General features: G+C 44.4%; 1 protein-coding gene across 3 annotated transcripts in view; it reads left to right on the top strand.

The window, feature by feature from the left end:
* The window catches only part of MARCHF3 (membrane associated ring-CH-type finger 3), a 163,003-nt gene extending 147,171 nt beyond the window's left edge, over window positions 1–15,832 (top strand). For all 3 annotated transcript variants that reach the window (XM_063810186.1, NM_001280477.1, XM_009449511.5), the window contains 2 exon segments: window positions 7,300–7,509; window positions 14,902–15,832. In XM_063810186.1, the coding sequence (XP_063666256.1) occupies window positions 7,300–7,509; window positions 14,902–15,060 (369 nt within the window). In that variant the 3' untranslated portion in view covers window positions 15,061–15,832.
* Window positions 15,833–17,908: the final 2,076 nt, after the last annotated feature.

Here is a 17,908-nt window from a genome sequence, read left to right as displayed (position 1 = left end):
CAGTTTAACTAGTCTAACTAATACTGTAAGATCATTTCTGGTCAGACCTAGTGGCATCTCAGATGTTTATTCATTCATTTTCCTTTTTTTTTTTTTAATCAAGATATATTTTTTAAATCAAGATTTTTTTTTAATCAACACTCTTGTTGCCCAGGCTGGAATGCAATGGCACAATCTCAGCTCACTGCAACCTCCGCCTCCTGGGTTCAAGCGATTCTCCTGCCTCAGCCTCCCAAGTAGCTGGGATTACAGGCATGCACCACCACGCCTGGATCATTTTGTATTTTTAGTGGAGATGGGGTTTTACCATGTTGGTTAGGCTGGTCTCAAACTCCTGCCCTCAGACGATCCACCTGCCTCGGCTTCCCAAAGTGCTGAGATTACAGGCGTAAACCACCACACCCAGCCTATTCATTCATTTTTGTTAAACATCTACTATGTTCCAGTGCTGTTCTTAGATCAAGGCATATGAAATAAACAAAAATAAACAAAGTTGAAGTGGGTAGCAATACATGGGCAACTAAACAGACAACTAAAGAAATAGCATCGTTTCAGAGAGTGTTGTGTGCTCTCGAAAATACAGCTGAGTAACATTCACAGGTGCTGGGAGTGTTTTCCATGAGAAGGTGCCGTTTGAGCTGAGACCTAAATAATGAGAAGCTGAAAAAGAATATGCGCAAAGGCTGAAAATGAAGCAAGAGGTAGCAGGAGACATGGGAACTCGTAGGAAGGGATGAAGTCAGGGCTTATAGTACCAGGTAGACAGTTTGGACTTTATTATGACCACTGGAGAGTTTTGAGCAAAGAAGCAACCCAATTTGATTTATATTTCTAGAAGCTCACCCTGACTATTGTTTTGGGACTGGACAGCAGGGTGGCCAGAGTGGAAGCAGGAAGGCTATTGCCTCCCAAGTAGGAGATGATGGCGACCTAGCCTGAGATGTCAGTAGTGGGGCAGAGAGAAGCAGCCAGATTCCAGGTGTATGTTGCAGGCAGTGCCAATAGGACTTACCATGTCCTGGGCAAGTCCCTTAGCCCAGGAGGAAAGACACAGAATGGAACAGGATGACTAAGTGACAGGGGTGGATGGTCATTTACTGATATGGAGGACACTCAGCGGAAAGGAGTTATGAGGTACGTGCTAATCAGGAGTTCTGTTTTGGACAGATTAAGTTTGAGTTGTCTGTTAGTCATCTAAGCAGAGATGTTGACTGGGTCGTTGAATGTGCACGTCTAGAGGTTTGGAGAGAGGCCAAAGCATGAGCAAATACTCTGTAAAGTTCTCCTTTGAGATGCTTTGTTACAAGCCTGGTTTGATGGATATCTGAAGCATGCATCTCCTAAGGTCCCCTGGAGTCAGAATTTCCTTCTGTGCATCTTCAGCTGTCCTGGAAACTCATTGACAGACTGTGGAGTTCAGGGATTTAAAACACTAGTAGGAGTTTGTTTTTGTTCTCTGCTTTGTTTCAAGTTAACTGAAAAGCATGATTTTCAACTTTCATCTTCAATTTTAAATCATGCAAGAAACCTATCACTTACCTTCTGATCATTACACTGCCCCCCTCACATTCCAGCTCCCCAGATAAGCGAGAATTTAGTGTAGAATGTGCTGGGCTTACAGAATAAGACCCATCTCAAGAAAGGCAAGGTTAATAACTCTGCCAAGTGTCAGCCTAACAGGAGACTCAGGCAGATAAGCCCAAGTGAGTAAACACTGTGAGACTATGCCTTCTCTTTTTTTCCTTCTAGCTCCATAAATTTATTATGGTTTTCTATCAGTTTCTTTCATTCTTGTGATGGTTTCTCATTAAGGAGATTCATGGGGAGGGTTGTTATCGATCAGAGCTATTAGCCACCAGAGTGTAATCTGGTTTTAGTACAAACTGACCTGCACAGTGTCCTGTCTACCTTGGGGATTTAAGCTGATTAACTCAGAGCCTGGGAGGCAGAGTTTAAAGTTCTGTAACACAGCACCTCTGGCACCCCCTCTTCCCCACCAACCAGTAGGGGATTTAACATATTGACACTGTAATTAAATCCAAATCCACACTTAACCCACCTTGAAGGTAGCCACTGGTACCTGGCTTACCTTAGATGTACATTCACAGCCAGTGAATGATGCTGTGGCAAGGTAGTAGAGTGCTGCTTTAATCCCCTCTTCTGTCTCAGGCCCTTCAGTGCTGATTACGGTGGGGTTTCTAGTTTGTTTATTTATTGTACTTATTTCCAAGGATTGATCAACGTCATGGTTCAGAAATAAGTGATTAGAATGAGATTTCTACAGAAAAATAGGCAGCTCACTGCTGGGGCTTTCAACAGCATGATCTCTGTACTGCATGTTTTGATGGAACCAGAGAACAAGATGCCAGAAGGGTGCCCTTGGTTGCCCACGGAATCCCTGGCAGCCATATGAGTGGATCCACCAGGAGACAAATGCCACAAAATTTACTAGTCTCAATCATTGACCTTGGCTTTTAAAATATAGCTAACCACCAAGTATACGCTGAAGACTAAGGTCAAACTTAAGACCCTTCAAGAATGGCATTTGAGCTGCAAAAGCTGTCCACAAGTGGGCAGGATAAATTAATTGGTATCTCACACCAGAGGAACTTCAATAAGTAAATATTCCTTCTTGTACTGATAAGTACAATTAAGATGTAACCATTTTCCTCCCCTTCCATCCAGCTACTTCCTGACCCCATGCTTTACTAAGAATTATGATATAGTAGAATGGTTAGGGGCACAGTCTTTGGAGCTAGACTTCATGAACTAAAGCCACAACCAATCTTGTGTAAGTTATTTAAATTCTCTGTGTCTCATTTTCCCTATCTATAAAATGGCAGTGATAATAATGATTCTAAGATTATTGAGGAGTAAATGAATTATTAGATGTAGCATATAAGATAGTGCTTGGCATATAGTAGGGGCTGAAGAGACATAAGCTATTCTCATTCATTTAGCATGAGGTGCCTGATATGAGGCAGGCCACGTGCTAGACATCAGTGATGTAAAGTAAGTTTGAATGGGAAGACAGACACACAAACAAGCCTGCCTTCTGCCTCTTCCTGTTCTTTATTAATGCTTAGGAGACGAGGATACTACTACAGAACAGGTATAATAGTCAATGTATATACCCCATAACTGATAAGAAAGGTAGAAGACATAAGAGCCAAAAATGTAATAGAACAGTAATCAAGGAGGTCAACCCCTTGTCTATTATGAATTAGGTCACAATGCATGATAATGTAGCTGAGATTAAACACCCAGAAATTAGACCTCATCGTGGTTTGGCAAAAGAACTGACACAGACCAGAATAAGAGCCTAAGAAAATTTTCTGAAACTAGCGTGATCAAATCCTGGCCAGCCAACTAAACATTCAGTTACCAGATGTACCCAATAAAACGGCAGGACTTAAATGTGTCCCACCTAGCTGAAAAGTTAAAAAACCTTGCACACGCAAGCATACACACACAAATGCCATTTGGTACAAAAAGAAAATGTTAGCAGGAAAACAAGGAAAAGAACATGTGAGGCTGGTTTAAATCTCACCTCTGATACCCACTTGCTATCTCTCCTTAGGTGAGTTATTAAACTTTCTGCTACCTGGTGTTTGTATCTATGGAATGGGGATACTGTTATCACCTACTACATAGGACTGTTGTGAGGACTTAGTGAGATATTGCATAATAAACTCCAAGCTGTAGCACTGAGCCTGCCCCAGCCATCTCTCAGTAATAGCTGTTTTGCTGTTTTAGTTTGCTGTGTGCTAGCTAGACATCTGCCTCCCCTGACAGCCTTGTCTGTCCCTCTCTCTCACTCTGTGTGTCTGTCTCTCTCCCTTTCTATCTGTTTTGTACACAAGTGATATATATACATATATTTATACAAGGAATCCATGTTCATTTTATAAAGAAAATAATGTACAAAAAAAGTTTTAAACCACTCACAATGCCACCACCAAGAATAGCTATTATTTTGCTAGGTGGCCCCCTGTCTCTGTGTAAATATGTCTTACATATATAGGATCATACTATACATTCTGTCCACTAGAATTTTTTTCTGCTCAGCAGTATGTCATGCCAGTAAATATAAAATGTACATTAGCATTTGAAATTGCTATTAATGTATGGTATTCTATGTTAAGTAAATTCCATAATTTATTTAGACAATTCCATATTGCTAGGAATATAAGCTGTAATCAAATTTTCTCTGTTATAAACTTTGCTTGTATTAATATTGTGTGTCGATATATGGATATATCTGGATACTTAGTAGCTCTTACCATGGCCAAGGGTACTTTTTTCTTTTCCTCAATGAGGATGGATGATTGCTACTGATCTTGCTCACAAACCTGCGTTTGTGTAATTGATAAGTAACATTTGGAGCTCTGCAGAAGATACACAATTTAACATAATAGTACCATGTAAAGTACTCCATACCTAAGTACAACCAGCAGCAAACAACACAAAGAGTAAGCCGAACCCCCCAAAACTAGAGTTAACAAGATGCAGAATTCATCTTATTGGGTGATCATGGGCACATAAATACGGAAGATCAAAGAACAATTAGAAAACAGGAAACTGGAAACAAGCAATCATAATCTCTAGTTTGTCTTTGCACATTTATTTTGCATCTGGCAGAGATAAACATTGATTCGTAATTACCTCCTCCCCTCCTTCCATATCTAAGTCATTTCATAGGGTAATGTCAAGGGCCACATAAATAAGTAAAGTACTAAGTTAGTTTTAATAAAATGCATCCAGAATTCCCAAGCAAAAGAAAGGAAGGGAAGTCTTAGCTAATGAGGTCAGTGTTTCTGTGGACATCGGTAGCATATGTGTTCAGGGCCTACTGTTCCAAAATGGAAGTACAGAGAAGAGTACACCAGATGTCTATCTGCTTCCAGGGAAAACCCGAACCATGAGGAGAATTGGGTTGGTTTGCTATAATTTGGTCACCATTGTTTAATAATCTGGATGTCTAAATGTCTTGCGATTTTAATTTTTGAACATTCACTAACATCTAAATAAGAGTAGAGATCTCGATCCTCTTCTCAGTTCAGCTTCTGAATCACCTGGCACCATCATTTAACTTTACTGAGCCTCTATAAAATTAAGATACAATAACGCCCTATTTCTACTCTCCACTTGATAGTGATATTCCCAGTGCTCAGGCAAGAACATGTTAATTAATAAGAGCTCTTTGAATTTCTTTGAAGCTGCTGAGATGTCTGAGGTGGCATGACAACACATGGCAGGATTAATATCATTTGCACTTATTTTGGTATTTATATTAAATATAATGCAGTATTTAAATTCACAGACAAGTCAGCTCCCCATTATCTATGTTTTAATATTTATTTGTGTCCACTTTCGAGGTGAAACTGACTGTATTCAGCATTTCAGCCCGTGTTTAAGGTGGCTTGTCCCTGAAAGGCGGAGTGTTGGGGATTCATGCAAACATTTGAGGAAGGGCACCTCCCAGAAAACTTTCTTTGGTGCCTTTTACCTCCTGCTTCTTTTACTCACTCATTGGGGTTTTGCCAGGCCTTACACTGCTCTTTCCTCAACTTCTTTCCCTCTTTGCCGCTTTTCTATTTTGTCGTTCCATGCTTGAGCATGGCCTTCCCCTCCCTCTCCTGTCAGCCCCACCCACTCTTGTCTCACCCATCATGGCCCTTCTCTTCCTCCCAGTGGTTTTGTAGGATTTGCTGCCCTGGCCACTTGGGCTGCAAGTAGCCAGTGCTCCTGTTTGGCAAGCCAGCTGTGTGGCACTGCTGGGCACGCATCAGCAGACAGTCAATGCTAGGTCCCTGTTTGTTGGTAGGGACAAGATGGAAGGCAAAGAGTACCAGTGTCTCTCCTCACCCCAACCCCATCATCTGTGTTTGACCCCACTCCTTCTCTGGACTCCTTGGCCTCTGTTTACTACATGGAACAGTGAGATGGGAATGTCAAATTATCTGTAGAGTGTTTCAATGCTAATCTGAAGAAGAGCTATCAGGCCTCATTACTCATGTGAATTGACACCAGTATGTAAGCACTGAATTAAATCTATTGTCGAATGGATTTTGGAAAGCATTATAGCAAGCATTAAGCAGGTACCCAAATGGGAGGACAGCCATCCTATTTTCCTAACTGTAGAAATTCTATTTAGTCTTTCAACAAGCATGAGGTTTTCCCCATCCTTTTGGGGATTAGTTCAGTCAAGATGGCAGCATAATCAAGATGTCAGAGGTGGTCCTAAGTGAGGAGGTTCAGGATCCAAAAGCCAAGAGTGGGCATTAATGAGTTCATGGGGTCAGGTGAGTATTATTCCGTGTTGGGTATCCCCAAGACCATCCTCAGGCTCAATTATTCACTAAAAGTACTCACGGGACTCAGAAAAAACTGTTATACTTATGGTTATGGTTTATTACAGCAAAGGGATACAGATTAAAAGCAGAAAAGGGTGAAGGTGCATGGGGTGAAGTCCAGGAGAAACAAGACACAGGCTTCCATGTGTCCTTTCCTAGTGGAGTCAAACAAATATGCTTAATTCTTCCAGCAATGATTTGTGACAACATGGGCGAAGTATTTGCCAATCTGGGAAGCTCACCTGAGCTTTAGTATTCAGGATTTTGACTGGGATCAGTCACACAGACATGCAATATCTGCATGACTGACCTCAGCTACTCAAACTCCAGGCTCCCAGGGCAAAAATAGGTGTTCACCATAAATCACATTGTTGGCATAAAGTGTCTCATCATACTAGTATTGTGGCCCAAGGCCTCTGGCATGCAAAATACTCTTATCAGGTAAAATGTTACTAGGACTCAGAGCTCATCTCTCAGAAGCTGGTCAAGAGCCAGTCCTAAAAACAGGCCTGTCTTGGGAATGTGCGGGGCTTGAGCAACCCAACCCTTTCCAGCACATATTCCCAGGGTCAAGACACTGGAAGGCTTTGGACACATGACTGAACTTCTCCTACCTCAGCTGTCACCTTCCAAGCGTAACATTCTCTCTTCCTTCCACATGGGATCATTGTGATTCTGAATAGTAACGACTATTTTCACAAAAAGTAGGTCATCTACAGCAAGGACACTATAAATTATTATTGTTATTTGTATCATATCATTATTATTCAGGGGGTGGAGCATGGGAATGAGCCCTGAACACTTCCTTGTTATCTCATAACAAGTCAGAAATGCCTTTTCCCAAGGTTCTGAAGGCAAAGATAACTTCAGAACAGCGTGTCTCCACTCCACACTGGCATTTAACCTTCTCCCTTGCTCTTCTCTGTCTCCCTTTACCTGGCAGTGGCTGAGAAACCCTGGCCCCCAGCATGAGAAGCGGACTCTGTTTGGTGACATGGTGTGCTTCTTGTTTATAACTCCCCTGGCCACCATCTCGGGCTGGCTGTGCCTGCGGGGCGCCGTGGACCACCTGCACTTTAGTAGTCGGCTGGAAGCCGTCGGACTGATTGCACTCACTGTCGCACTCTTCACTATTTACCTCTTTTGGACACTAGTAAGTATGGGCCGTGGCTGGGGTTCAGGCCATTTGGAGCTGGCAGCCTCACAGCTGGCACAAGCCTTTCCTCTTGTCTGTAACACATCTCACCTGCCCGGTAGAAAACAGACCTTCGATTGCTGGCGGGAGCATGAGATTTGGTTTATGACTATGTGTGTGTGTGTGTTTGTCTGTGTGTGTGTCTGTGCTGCTAAGGCGGATCACATAAAGAAAAAGTTCGGCTTCTGGGTGTCCATCAGTCAAAGACACAGACACACCATGGACGTTTCTCTCCTCTAGTAGTCTAGGACTCCATCTGTTATGAGTCTTGGCATTTTCTTTCCCTTGTTTATGTTTCTCATTTTTGCCAGGATTGTAGTATATTATGAATGATGCATTTGGCTGCTATTGCTGTCACTGCCTGCACAGATCGTGAATCCTCCCTGCTGGTTATTTCCTTCTTACGTCCTGACACAGCCTAAAGTCTTTGTTGGACGTAGGCTGTGGAGCCGCACTTTGCCTGGTGATTATTCTGTGTGTTGGGATATTGACTCTGCTGCCCATAAAAGCACTAATTTATCTAGCTGAGAAGCTGCCACCAAAGAAAGGCCATTTCCCAATAAGTGTTCTCGCTGTGTGTGAGGAAGAATTTTTACATATCACTTTTTTCATTCTTTTAACTTTTAACTTCATGCAGTAAGTTGATCGCTTGAGTACCAGTTGACAGCACCCACAAAATGCAACATTTGATCTCTCTCCTTATGCTTTCCTCTGGGAGCTACAGGGAAGGACATCACTGTCTTCTAGAATATTTTCAGAAGCTGGGCCCCCTGCTTCCTGGCATTACTCTCCTGTGCCTGCTCGTTTCTAATCTGAGCACGTTCCACTGTTATTCAATATGTATTTCCTGTCTAAAGTATACCATTCCCATATCCCATAGCACAGTGTCAGCATGTGGAAGCTGCTTCTAGCACATACTTCCTCCCTTTCTGTGTCTCCCAGACCCTGTTCCTCCAGCTGCCACTCCCACGACCCTGTTCATTTCCCTCTTCTTCATCATATGGCTCTTCCAGCTCTGTGCCTCCCCTCCAGTGAGAGTGTTCAAACAGTAAGGAGATACATTTCAGTTTCAGTAAAGAGGGAGTGTTCTAATGCTAAGAACTTATCTGAGTCTTATGGTTAATTTAGACATTCTGTTCCCAGGCTAGTGAAGCCCCAAGCAAAACTATTATTGCTTCCTTTAGAAGTCTACGCTTCCAGCTGGGCGCGGTGTCTCATGCCTGTAATCCCAGCACTTTGGGAGGCTGAGGCGGGCGGATCACTTGAGGTCAGAAGTTCGAGACCAGCCTGGCCAACATGGCGAAACCCTGTCTCTACTAAAAATACAAAAATTAGCTGGGCATCGTGGTGCATGTCTGTAATCCTAGCTATTTGGGAGGCCAAGGCAGGAGAATTGCTTGAACCTAGAAGGCAGAGGTTGCACTGAGCCAAGATCGTGCCACTGTACTCCAGCCTTGGCGACAGAGTGAGACTCCATCTCAAAAAAAAAAAAAGTCTACGCTTCCAAAGTTCATCCTGGTTCATTTTGAATCAGGCAACGAAGCTGTTCCAGTAGCTTCCATTGTGATGGGAGGAGGGTTAGAAATAAGAAATGAAGGAGTCTAAGCAGCACTATGTAACTCCTGGTCAACAGCACCACCCTGGGAAAGTCATTTGGCTTCTGTGAGGCTCAGTGTCCTCATCTGTCAAGTGGAAATAGTGGTAATGCCCATCCTGCCAAATTCCCCTGGTGTTATGAGATTTAAGTCAAAGTGTTTATGGGAAAGTACTTTGGAGAATAATATAAGTTCTTGCCATGTTTGGAGGTTTTCTAGTCTATAATGTTTTTTAGAAGAGTGCCTATGATGAAGGATGGATGAAGTGAGCTTAAATGCTGGGCTTTCAAAACCAATGTAAGGCCTTTCTGAAATCCTGCTTTGTAAAACATACACTTATCTAACAAGAAAGAAACAGGGTGATAGGTGGCTGGAAAAGAAGGAAGAAAGGAAGAATAGAAAGGTTATCTCAAGAAAAAATGGATGTGACCTCGTTTCATCTCCCATCTCAGGTGAAAGGAAGGTTTGGGTAGAAAAGGTACCTAGACTAGGCTCTTTCAGGAAAATGGTAACATACTTCATTCCAGAAATGTTTCTCACAGGCAGTGCTATGCATGCGTTTAGAATCCAAGGGCCCTGTGTTTAAACCCAAGATTTATCACCCTAATAACAGTGTAAATTCAAATAGGATACTTAACCTCTCTGTTCATCCTTCCTCTTGTACAAAAAAATACAGGAAATAATTGATAACCGCTAGGTCAATCGGTTATTGCAAAGAGTAAGTGAGATAACGTCTGAGAACATACATGCAAGCACCTAGCAGAGTGTTGGCCCCAGGCTCCTTCCTGGCTTCCCTGCTCCCCCAGCTTCCACCCTCCTCCTGCCCTTTATAGAATGCAAAGTAGCAGGAGGGAAAGAAGGCATCTCTCCCCCTTTGACTGGTGTGAAAAACGTGCTGTGGAGTCAGCTCAGCAATAGGTTACTGAATATAGAATAACTCCGTCCCAGATAAATGCTGTGCTGAGCGGCCCTGGCAAGAGCCGTAATTCAGAAGCTGACAGCACTTGGAAACTGCCCTGCGGCAGAAACCCATTGTAAACAAGCTGTCAAGCTTAAGGAGAATATGCTGTGAAAATGTCTTAGATAAACAAACACGGTGTCAGTCCAAGCCTGGCTCCTCAGAGGAGCCGTTCCTGGAAGGGCCTCCCTGGTACTGTGAAGAAGGACAAGCGCTCACGCTGCACGCCTCAGAGTGCCTTGGAGTTTCTCGCAGGCACACGTGGCCATGCAGGTCCAGCCTTGACACACCCTCATGGAGTCCCACCTTCTGGAACCTGCTGTGTTCCAGAAGCACACCTGGGCCCCAGGAGGCCAGGGCCTTGGTCAGCTCCACCCTAAGAGCTCAGGGAGAGGTGTCCTAGAAACATCACTGTCCATGTCACAGGTGATTTGAAACCCGTAGACAGACACAAAGAGAGCTGGCTGAGAACTGAGTCCACATTAAACATGAAGAAATTGTCGGTAATGGACTTGGTATCAGCCCCAGTTTGGAGTTTGGAGGAGAATTGAGGCACCATGTACAGGAAGTCTTTCCACTCACTGCATCACTGATGCAACCAGTGTCCAGCACAGAAGGGAATGAATGAGCGACCCGGTTCCTCAAAGTCTGACTCCCAGTCCCATGGTTTGATTGTTTAAATTCTTCTTATAAAGGGGGAACTGCCAATGGAATGCTGTCCCAACAAGGCTCACTGTGGGGCTGCTTTAGACACATCCCCCACATGGCCTACAAGCATCCTGAGGGTATTCAGCGGTATTTCCCCATGACCAATTCACTCCTATACTCCTTTTCCCCAGTGCAGTCAGAGATAGATAGGTGAGCTGGGCACATTGCTGAGGAGGCCGTTTGCCAAGGCCTAGTCCCATCGATATCCCTAAGTCACACCACTTCCAGAGAGAAAGGGCAAAATCAAAATATGTAATCAGATATCCCAAAGCCTTCTGTGACTTTTTTTTTTTTTTTTGAGAGGGAGTTTCGCTCTTGTTGCCCAGGCTACAGTGCAGTGGTGTGAGCCGAGATCACCACAACCTCCGCCTCCCAGGTTCAAGCGATTCTCCTGCTTCAGCCTCCCAAGTAGCTGGGATTACAAGCATGTGCCACCACGCCCAGCTAATTTTGTATTTTTAGTAGAGACGGGGTTTCTCCATGTTGGTCAGGCGGTCTCAAACTCCCAACCTCAGGTGATCTGCCTGCCTCGGCCTCCCAAAGTGCTGGGATTACAGGCATGAGCCACTGCACCAGGCCGCCTGCTGTGACTTTATAGCACACCTTTGCCCCAGCCGCAGTCACCTCCCTAATGGGAAGAGTGCATGCTAACATTTTCTAACCCTTCTCATAATATTCATGCGATCACAACTCTTTGTACAGCAGACTTGCCCATGATAGGAGGTTAGTTAGATGAATAAACTAGAAACTTCAGGAAGCCCATCCCATAAGGAGTAGTATTTTTATAATAGTGGCCCTATACTCTCTTCCTCCTCTCTCCTAAACTCAAAAATTTAAGAAATATCTAAGTGAAATTCCTAACATTATTGTTGGAGCATCTTTTTATGTTTTCTTTTTCCTTGCTGCCTTATTCTTCTTCTAAATTAGACCTCCTTTCTTTCCAATTATATTGCATTGCAGGGATGCAGTGTCTTGGAGCATCTAGAGAAGTAGCATTAACCCAGGGCAATGCAAACCTGTGGTCTCCTTGGCGTTGTGCTCAACTGCCTTTATTTTCCCTGACAAAGAAGCATCTTCTTATGTTGCTTTCTTCTTATTGATTGAATTTGCCTGCAGACTGTAGTGATTAACCACAATTAAAATAGATTAATGTATAATAAGATCTCATCTGTTTGTCTACACAAGTGGGCTGAATTTTTTAATTTCCTGGCCAAGGAACCAGGAGACCTGCTAAGTCGTTGACTCCCTGTGTTCCTTGAAGCAGTGCGTCTCAGGCTTGAATGCACATGCGGATCACCTGGGGATCTTGTTAAAATGCACTCTCTAATTCCTTAGGTCTGGGTGGGGCCCAAAATTCTGATATTCTAACAAGCTCCCAGGTGATGCAGCCTGCTGCTGGTCCAGGACCACGCTGAGAGCAGAGCCTTAAAGGAAATAGCCCAATCTGTCTCTGTCTCTCTTTTTTTGTTTTTTCTTTTTCTGTTACCCTGTATCTAAAGGGTGTCACAAAATTCTTTCTTATATTTAAGACACACAAAATACCAGCCCAAGAACACTAAAATGTATGCTCTGTGCCCTGTGCTAGGTGTTTTATATGCATTACATCAAATATCATTATTCACATCTTACAAACAAGGAAACTGAAGCTTGTTGACAGCAAATAACCTCCCCAAGTCACGTAACCACTAAGTAGAGGATGCAGATTGCAGGCCCGTGTGCCTGGCTCCGGAGCCTGCGGCCTGCACTCATAACTACTTCTCCAATTACTAATGCCAGTGTGCACCGCTCTCAGCATCATGGAAAAGGGGACTCTTGATTTGAAATCCAGCTTTCCCGTAATGTTCCCAGATTCCAGACTTCTTATATTGCCAAAGTTCCTTATTAGTATAATACTTGTCTGCATTCCACCTCTTTCCCGCTGTTGGCCCTGAACAGCTGGCTTCCCAGCCTGCCTCTCCTACATTCGTGAGTGGCACCAAGCAGCAGCAGGACAGAATAGATACAAGAGAATCACGCTTGAAAAAAAAACCAAACTGATCCACTTTAGCACGTTCAGGGACTTTTGGAGAAAAGCACATCTGTGTGAATTTAAAAGCGTATATTTTCATACTCAACCCTCTCTGGCACTCGGCCCGTGGCATCTGCTTTCTAGCCTCAGAAATTTGAATAAGTGGCCTTGAATTTCATGATTTCATGATCCTGCCATGAAGACTAAAAAGCCCATTCTGATCAAGGGCCTGCCTTTCATCTACTTCCAGAAACTCGAGACCAAGTCATCAGGCCAGCCTACTTTCTGACCACCATAGACCTTTAGTGGGATCAACACAACACACCTACTCCCAGATAATTAAACAGCCCAGACCTGATTTGTCACTCCAAGCTCATGGGCTCCTTCCTTTCCAGCACTTACCTACACATCAGACTCTGAATTTCTTGGACAGTCCATCAATGTTTTATGCCAGCCTTCTCCAAAACAGACTACAGGTTTAAGCATCTCATTCCAATATATGTACATAAAAAGCAAGCACCTTGGCCGGGCACCATGGTTCACGCCTGTAATCCCAGCACTTTGGGAGGCAGAGGTGGGTGGATCACCTAAGGTCGGGAGTTCGAGACCAGCCTGACCAACATGGAGAAACCCTGTCTCTACTAAAAATACAAAATCAGCCAGGCATGGTGGCTACTCGGGAGGCTGAGGCAGGTGAATCGCTTGAACCTGGGAGACAGAGGTTGCGGTGAGCCGAGATCGCGCCATTGCACTTCAGCCTGGGCAACAAGAGCAAAACTCTGTCTCAAAAAAAAAAAAAAAAAAAGACAAGGATCTCTCAGGCATGATTATGTCACTGCTTCTACCATCATGTATTATATGAGAGGTTTGGCAGGACACAGTGGCTCACGCCTGTAATCCCAGCCCTTTGGGAGGCTGAGGCAGGCAGAACACTTGAGATCAGGAGTTCGAGACCAGCCTGGCCAACATGGTGAAACCCTGTCTCCACTAAAAACACAAAAATTTGCCAGGCATGGTGGCGTATGCCTGTAATCCTGGCTTCTCAGGAGGCTGAGGCACAAGAATCGCTTGAACCCGTGAGGCAGAGGTCACAGTGAGCTGAGATCATGTCACCGCACTTGAGCTGGGTGACAGAGCAAGACTCCATCCAAAAAAAAAAGAGAGAGAGAGGCTTAAGTTTGAAGCAGTGTTGCAATCAGAAAATATAGGATGCTTATTCACTCATTCATTTACTCAGCAAACTCTCTTGAGCAATTTCCTAAGTGCAAGACATTGTAACAGGTGCTGGGCATGCAAAGATGAACACAACACAACGCCTGCTCTCAAGATGCTTCTAGTGCAGGGGGAGAGAAAAACATGCACAGTGCTGTTCAGGACACTCAGTGCCATGTGGGTAAGCTTGAGGCACAGTGGGCACCCAAGGGAGTCGTGCCCCACCTAGCCTGAGGCTCGAGAAGATTTATCAGGGGAGTTAGTGGCCACACTGTGATTTCCTTACTGGAAGCTATAGAATGCTGGAGCTGGATGCAATTAGGAATCACCCACTGGGGCCACCAGGCTGTTGGGCAGGTTGTCCACAGGACAGTACAAAGGGTGTGCTTCGTATCATAGTATGAATGGGATCCTTTGAGTTGTGCAGGGTCTAACTTGCAGGAAGGTTCATGAAGCCCTAGCATCCCACTCATCTAACAGAGAAGAACCTAGGCACCTGATAGGCACATTGCTGAGGTCACACAGCTGGGCGAGGGCTGGCATTGTATCCACCACTAGTCCGAAAATAAATCCAAACTCAGAAATAACCTCATTTTCCCATTTATATCCTGAATTTACCCGGTATGAGGAGGAACAAAGGAAGCCACCATGCAAGCCCTGCCCATGTGTCCACACATAGGGTGCTCTTTGGCTGTGCCCAATCTCTCAACACTCACTGCGTGCCAGAGCCATTTTCCCAGGGTTCTTGCCCTGCCATAGTGCTTCCAGCTCTTTGAAGCTCTTTCAAATGACATATTTGTTTCTTGTATTGATTATCCACTTCTGCTGACCTGAATTCTTTTCTCTTACTTTTCCTCTCCCATCCCCAGGTGTCATTTAGGTACCACTGTCGATTGTACAACGAGTGGCGTCGGACCAATCAGAGGGTGATTCTCCTCATTCCAAAGTCTGTCAATGTACCTTCTAACCAGCCGTCCTTGCTGGGCCTCCATTCGGTCAAGAGGAACTCAAAGGAGACAGTTGTTTGATGTTTGTATGGTTGGTTGGTTGATTCATTGTTTGGGGTTTGGAAGTGCCTGCACTGGGGTCATGCACTGAGCGACCCCCAAGCCCTTCCTTAAGCCTGTGGGTCTAAGAACATCCAGAGCATATTAGCACATCACTCCAAGCAACGACCTCCGCCAGAAGAAAGCAAATGCTGTTTTACTTCAAATGATGGATGCTGCAATCATATGATATTTGCTAAGCTGCCAAACATGTTTATTTAGCAGATACTGTATGGAATTTTCTGAACACCTCTTTAACGTATGAGGAAGGTTGTCCTGCTACGGATGCAATTCAATTCTTCCTTTTTTATTACTATTTCAAACACACACACATATATATATATATTAAACTTAGATGATAATCAAAATCAAAAAGCCAACGTAAAAACTGGTTTCTTGGTTTGGTTGGGTCTTATTTGAGTTAGTTTGTTTCTCAGTTTCTCGTATGAATTCTTTGGGGTACTTTGGTAGCCTGAGTGGTCTTTTTCATCTCTTTCGCGTCCATTACTCAAGGAGACAGCATAACAGATGCAGAACAAGTCATATTTGAAGAATGTTTTGTACTAAACTTCATTATTCAGTTTTTAAAGGGAAAAAGGGCGTGGCAACTCTCCACACAGTGAGCTGTTTATTTAAATATCATTAAGGAGGAAAAAAAATATGGTGAGAAGCTCGCTCCTTTCAACTTGTTTGGTACTGACAGCTGATAGAAGCTATTTTCTAATAATAAACATCCAGTGTGTGAAAGACAAAACCCACTGATTGCAGTACTCTTTTTTTAATGATAAAACCTGTGAAGTTTCCCAAAGCAGGTTTTAAAAGGAAAAAAAGGAAAAGCAAAAAGGTTGCTGTTCTCACTCCCATCTCATTTAGTGCATGTCTTAATTCGGCATTCGTAATGAATTGGAGGATCATTAGACATTTCTAGGAACCCTAGACCTGTTTTGCATATCAATTAGCATTCCCATTGCTCTATTGAATTTCTAGCTTGACAGGTAGATGTGGCAAAAAAAAAAAAAAAAAAAAAAAAAGCCTGTCCTAGCAGCCCTGCACTTATTCTAAGACCCCTTTGTCTGATTCTTTAAAAAGGAGCCCCACACAGTGCCTTCCCCCAACCATGAGCCAATTCTGTCACAGTCCGAAATAGACTTTTTCTAAGGGTTTCGTGTCCCTCTTTTATCCGTCGCAGTGTAAAGGGTCTGATCCGCAGCCTGCTTTGTGCGCGCACCGAGGCAGGAGCGGATGTCTTCTGAGGAGAGCGCTGGCTGGGGTTGACTCTCAGGCTCCCGGCTGTCCGCCCGCCCACACGCAGCGAGGAGGGGCGGAGCCCTGCTTCCGGAATGCTTAAAATATGGAATTCTAGAACATGACCCACATTCTGAGTATCACTCCAGCATCTGCCTTGTGTTCCAAGTGGGAGAACGAGAAGTGCAAAGGAACAGGCAGCGAGGAGGGTAGCGATTTTTGTCTGCAAATTGATGGAGCTGATGCAGGTGTCCCCTTTGTAGGCGAGCCCACCATTCACTGGCTGCCCCCAGCGCTGCCTGGGGAGGGAAACAGCTGTACTGCTCTCCGCTGCAAAACTCAGATGTGCTTTATGGCTTGTGACAATAGATTTCCTCCCCACCACGCTTCACTTGGACACTTCAATTCCAGTAATATATGTCTCAGCCCTTCTGTTTACTCCGCCCTGCTCACCCCCCTAGGCTGTCATTAGCTGCACCACCATCAACCGTTTCTTAATTGACCTTTTTAAAATGCTGGACACCACCGGCTGCACGCAGCTGCCACACATTAAATTTCCAAAGCAAAGAGTCCAACTTGGTAGCTGGTGAATTGCAGCCCTGTAATATACTTAATAAATGACGTCCACCCAGCCTTAGTCCCTGAGCTGTCAGGTGAACCCGTGACACGTCTCAACTGAATGGCACAACATTCATGAGAGGACCATACCCCTTCTCCCTGTTTCTTCCATGAATTAAGGAAGCAGCGGATTTCCAGGATGATTTCCTGTCAAGGTTGGCTGCAGAGAATTCCTGCCATCTTGGTTCATGAGATGAGATATGGCATCATCAAAGGCAGCCAGGTCCCAGGCCGTTCAATGGGGATCCTGCATTAGGAAGGGTTTGCACATTAAAACTGTGCCTGTGCCACACCTCTTTCCTTCGTGTTTGCATCCCTGCCCTGTGAAGTAAAACAGAGTCCAAGATGCAAGGAGTAGATTGTGTGTGGGGTGGTGAAAGGACACCCCTGGCAGCCAGGCAGAGCATCAGTGCCTCCCTTCCCAGGTCACCAGCTTGGGACCTCCTTGTGAGAGGCTCTGATCTCCATCGGCATCAGGGCCCATAGGGGATTCTGAACTCTTGGAGGATATTTCATCCCCTCCAAGCCTTGCCCCATGGAAAGGGCTACACCTCCTGCAGGAAGGGGTGCCTTTTGTTAACAGGTATTAATGGGTACAGAGGCACCATGCAGCCTACCAGCACCCTTGCTAGCCTAGTCCTCTTCCTGTGCTTCTTTTTGAAAGATCAAGAATGAAGAGGAAGAGATGAGGAGTGGGGGTCCTTTACCTAAAGGACCCTCGTGGTTCATTGCTTCTCTTTAACTGACGTTTTAAAAAAACTCCCTCTTCCACACTCCTTGCTGTGATTCTGTCCTAATCATTTTTCTTGAGAATGTCATGTAGAGATAAATGTGTGTCACAGTGAAGCCAGAAGGTGAATTAACAACTAAGACAAATCCAGCATGCTCTTGCCTGCCCTGCATGTGTGCTCATTTGGGGAAGGACGGAGGACACAGGGCATCGACACAAATTCTACAGCTCCTCAGA

This window comes from Pan troglodytes, chromosome 4, assembly GCF_028858775.2.
Source record: "Pan troglodytes isolate AG18354 chromosome 4, NHGRI_mPanTro3-v2.0_pri, whole genome shotgun sequence".
NCBI lineage: Eukaryota > Metazoa > Chordata > Mammalia > Primates > Hominidae > Pan > Pan troglodytes.
The sequence above is the reverse complement of the archived record's forward strand: the minus strand, read 5'-3'. Positions and strand labels throughout refer to the sequence as shown.